Source organism: Condylura cristata, unplaced genomic scaffold (genome assembly GCF_000260355.1).
Source record: "Condylura cristata isolate star-nosed mole 26May11 unplaced genomic scaffold, ConCri1.0 scaffold00004, whole genome shotgun sequence".
Taxonomy (NCBI): Eukaryota; Metazoa; Chordata; class Mammalia; order Eulipotyphla; family Talpidae; genus Condylura; species Condylura cristata.
The window spans coordinates 63,965,410-63,969,897 of record NW_004567105.1 but is presented as its reverse complement, the minus strand read 5'-3'; the positions used below and the strand labels follow the sequence as shown (position 1 = coordinate 63,969,897).

General features: G+C 44.8%; 1 protein-coding gene across 2 annotated transcripts in view; it reads right to left on the bottom strand.

Annotated features, from left to right (window-relative positions):
* CDCP1 (CUB domain containing protein 1) overlaps nucleotides 1-4,488 on the bottom strand; it is a 49,361-nt gene that overhangs the window by 8,539 nt on the left and 36,334 nt on the right. For both annotated transcript variants that reach the window (XM_004676253.2, XM_012720528.1), the window contains exon 5: nucleotides 350-571. In XM_004676253.2, the coding sequence (XP_004676310.2) occupies nucleotides 350-571 (222 nt within the window). The remainder of the gene's footprint in view (nucleotides 1-349; nucleotides 572-4,488) is intronic.

The window sequence follows — 4,488 nt, the reverse complement described above, 5'->3', positions numbered from 1 at the left end:
ATGTAGATACAGATATATATATATATATATAAAGAAAACTAAAAAGGCACATGTGGAAGTCCCCCATCTCGAGAGTGAGTCCCAAGCGAGAGAGCAGGTGGGCAGAGAGTGAGGTTAGGACGGGACGGGGAGGCTACTAAGAGGAGGAGGGAGACTGGCAAGGACGGGGATTGCACTTCTGAAGGGTTAGCGTCCTAAAGGGGGTGAGTCTGCACCCCACTCTGCCTCTTGGTTGCTCCTGCTCACCGACCCTGCACTTGGGGACATTTCTGATCGTACTGCTAACAGCCTGCCGAGTGGCCTCCCTACGGAGGCAGGCGGGAGGGGAGCAGCGAACCACAGGGCGTACTTATTGTTTTCTCGGCATTCAGCCACAGGCGGGTCAGATTGTCACAGAGGAAGGAGATCTTGTGTCTGGAGCCAGGTGCCAGGGTGATGTTGGTGCTGCAGGCCCGCGAGTCTAGGCACACGAAGCAGCCGGGGACGAACTTGCGGCTCAGTGGGAACCGCCGGGGCTCGATGGTGAGTGACAGGGTCCGCTCTTTACTCAGGTCAACCAGGTAGGTTTTATCTGGAACCACAAATGGAAAACAGGTGTGGTGAGTGGGGGCTGCAGCAACCCTGTGAGACAGCAGATGTGACACCAGGGATTGTTGGGAAGTTTTATTATCAAGACATTACAATAGCTTTCAAGGGACTTGAAAAAGAAAATAGGCTGCATTTCTACCCATTTCCTTTACTTAAGTTCATTTTAATCCTTGTTCACATATATGTATATTTTCATCGCCTGACAGGAATAGTGTAAATAAAATTTTATACTGTTTTTACTTTATTATTTTATAGAGTTTTACTGATTTGGCTTATTATTTTACTTTGTGGTTTTCACATTCACTGATCTTTGAAAATACTAACTTTTAGTGTTAAATAATAGTCAGCCACGTAATATTTATCACTACTTACTTAAGCAGTAATTAACAGCAGTATGGTTCACCATTGAACTGTTAAGAGACACATGATTGTATTCACATAAGAACCCCAAAAATGAAGCAGCAAGGCAAGTGTATTACCATTTGGTTATAAAATCTCTGCGTAAAACTAAACAGTTGTTCCTACATGTACATATGTTTGTAAATGAAGAGGAAAAAAATCTGGAGAGAAATAAACCCACAACTGGTTACCCCAGGAAAAGAGGCTCAGAGTAGGAAATCTGTACGTGGCCAAGGGGGTTTTAGCTTTATGTCAAATGTGTGGATTTATTTGTGCATACAGAACTGGGGTACAGGCCAGAGATACAGGGGTAGTGAGAGGATTCACCAGACACAGAGTGGGGAGCAGAACAGGCAGATCGACGAAGTACACTGCTGAGGGGAGCAGCGGGTGGGTCAGGAGAGGTCTGCCACGCCATGTGGTCACCTCTGGGCAGGCGGGGATCGAACTCATGCTGAAGTGGCTTTAGCTTCTTAGTGCTGTGCTTTAACCCGCTGTGCCACCAGGAGGGCTGAAATGTGTGGATTTTTAATAAGAAAATATATATGTATTTCTTATGTAATTCAGGACAGCTGTCCAATTACTGGTTATTTAGGTGATTTCTATGATTTTGCCATTAGAAGTAAGAGACTATAATGCTTAAAAATAAACCTGCTGACCCTAAAAAAGAAAAAAGCACATGCACATGTTTAGTTTTCATCTACTAGCTTATATAAAGGCCTACAACTGATGACTAGGTGAAACAATGGCTATATATTTTCAGCTGCTTAGAATAGATCACCAGATTGCTTTACAAACAAGTCATTTCACCTTATCACACCCTCATCAAAAGGTTCTACACCACGTACCCCTGGAGATCACTTTTTACTGAATTGCTTTTTAATTTCAGTCATTCTGCTTTACAGAAAATCATCAGTTAGGAAGGCTGTTGCCTGTACATCCATCCATCCCTTGCACCCGGCCTCAGCTCCAGCAAGTAAGCTGAATGCCAGCTGGGCAAGCTCTGCCCCCCTCTTCTTTCCTGGTAACCAGATTCACAAAGTTAATGGAACTGCTTCTTTTGAACTGGCCACCAGGGAGCTCAGCGTCAAATCAGAAGCACAGTTAAGGAAATGTCTTAGCATTGTCTTACCAGCTAACTATTCTTTACTTATTATTGTTTATTTCTACGTAAGTTACACCAAGGTATCTAATCGTGCTTTCATCAGAAAGAAATCATTTCCAGAACTAGCGTATATATCTTGATTTTGTTAACAAAAATGATTTGATTGGGAATGGCTAGTTTTTCGACCCTCTGGCCCTCATCATCTGTTCCCTCCAGGAATACACTGTTCCCTCCCACCCCCGCCTGGCTGTGTCAGAGTCCCCTCTGCTTCTGCAAACCATGCTCACCGTTGTTAAGACCTAGTCACACGCAGCAGGCGTCTCCCACTTCCTCCCTCTCCCTCATTTCTGTGTTTTCAAGCTTTTGACGGACTACACAGTTGAAGGCAGGGTTTCATCCACCCCTCCCTGTTCACATTTTGAACAGGATTACTGTCTATTGTGCGGTGGTCCTGTGCTCTGCATGATGTCGAACAACATCCCTAGCTTCTACCCATTAGGTGATAGTAGCATCCTCCATCCCCCCTAATTTTAACAACCAAATATGTCTCTAGATATTGTCAAATGTCCCCTGCAGGCAAAACTGCTCCTGCCCGAGAACTTGAGTTACTCTCAGCAGGTACTTTTAAAAATTACTTCCAGAGGACTTAATACGTGCTTCTATTGCTGCTTGTTGATTTTACTGTTTCAAGCAAGTGGGCTTTCCCACTACGGATGGGGCGAGCTCCCTCTCCTTACCCCACTCCCCCTGACCCCTTCCTATTCTCCTGTCTGCTTGATGACTGTGGTATGTTTAGTTAGATCATATTTCCTTGTGTGCGTTATCACAGCAATGTAAAGACAACACTGACAGTGTTCACATAGCCACACGGTATTACCTCATACTTTTCCTTTCCTGGCACAAGGTTCATTTTCTTCTGTGAATGTCACTTTTACCATTTCCTTAGTTTCTACAAACCTGTCAGTAATTGGGCATGCAAATTATCTCCCCTTGCAGAGATCTCCTTTTTATTCATGTGACATCTTCAGGTGTTTCAACAACTTGGTCTTCCTGAAGAAAACTCTCTGGCGCTTTCTCAACTGCTTTAACCTGATGGGTCCCCTGTGGTCTTGGTTCTTCTTCCACTATCCTGGGTTCCCTTTGTCTCCTGGGTTGGAGTCTAAGCTTCCTGAATCCCACATCCTTTATTGACTATTGTGTTTTAAAGATCGATTCTAGCTGGTAGGAGCTTCTTGGGAAAGCACCCATGGAGGCCAAATTTTGAGAGCTTGTAGGTCTAAATGTCTTTATCCCACTGTCACAGTGACTAGTTTGGTTTGGCACAGAACTCTAGGTCGGAGATAACATCCCCTTGGAATTCTGAAGGTCTTGCTGCATCATTGTCTAATATCCAGTGCTGTGGATAAACTATCACCTCCACTTGTTTTCTTACCGTGCTGTAACAGTGCCTCCTTCCGGAAGCTTGTTGCTGAGGCTCTGCACTTTCACAATGACTATGGTGTAGTTCCGCTCATAGTCCTTGCGTTTGGGGGTCCTTTGTGATCAGCAGAACACACCCCTGAGTTTTGGCAAAGAGTCCTGAAATCTTCTTTGATGATCCTTCTCTTTTGTCCGTTCTTTCTGGGACACTCTCTTTTTGTCTAGTCCTCCAATTTTCTGCCCTTTCCTTCTGATTTCCCTTTTTTTACTTTGCCAAACTCCATTTTTGGGAGAGTTTCTCATTTTTTACCTCATGGCCCTTTGTGGTCAGCTCTGCTTTCATATTTTGACCTCTCAGGAGTCCCTCCAGGCACGCTGAAAGCACCTCTGTGACAGGGATACAATACGACCATCTTCCCTTATTTACCTGAGGATCCTTTGAACGTCATCTCTGTCCTTCTGTTTTAGTTTCTCCTTCCTGTGTGATCTCTGTCTGCTCCCAGTTGCTTCCTTCTGTGTTTCCCATCAGGAGTCAGGAGCCTGGAGTCTGTGCTCTGCTTCCACTGAGCGAGACACGGTGAGCTAGTTGGATCAGCTCTCCTGTTGACTGAGCTTCCTGGGAGGGTCATCTCACAGACGGCTTCCTGGGAACCCGGAGCACTAGAACATTTTGCTCTCTTCTCTGGCGTTGGTTGGGTGCTGAAGTTTCTTCTCAGAGATGACATGCTCACTTCTGCTCATGCTTCAGTGGCAAAGCTGACTCTCGTCTGCAGTCAGTGGGAAGCAAACCTAATCTTCTTTAGAAATGGATCTCTTTTGTCAGACTTGGTTCAGCTAACAACAGCTCATTGGATAGTTCTAGAGAGTCTGTTTTTATGACCCAGGGGCAGAGCTGTATGCCCCTGTTGGCATACAACTATGAATAGACCTTTTTCTTTGGGAAGTTCAAAGTTTAACTTTATTTGAGGTAATAGTAT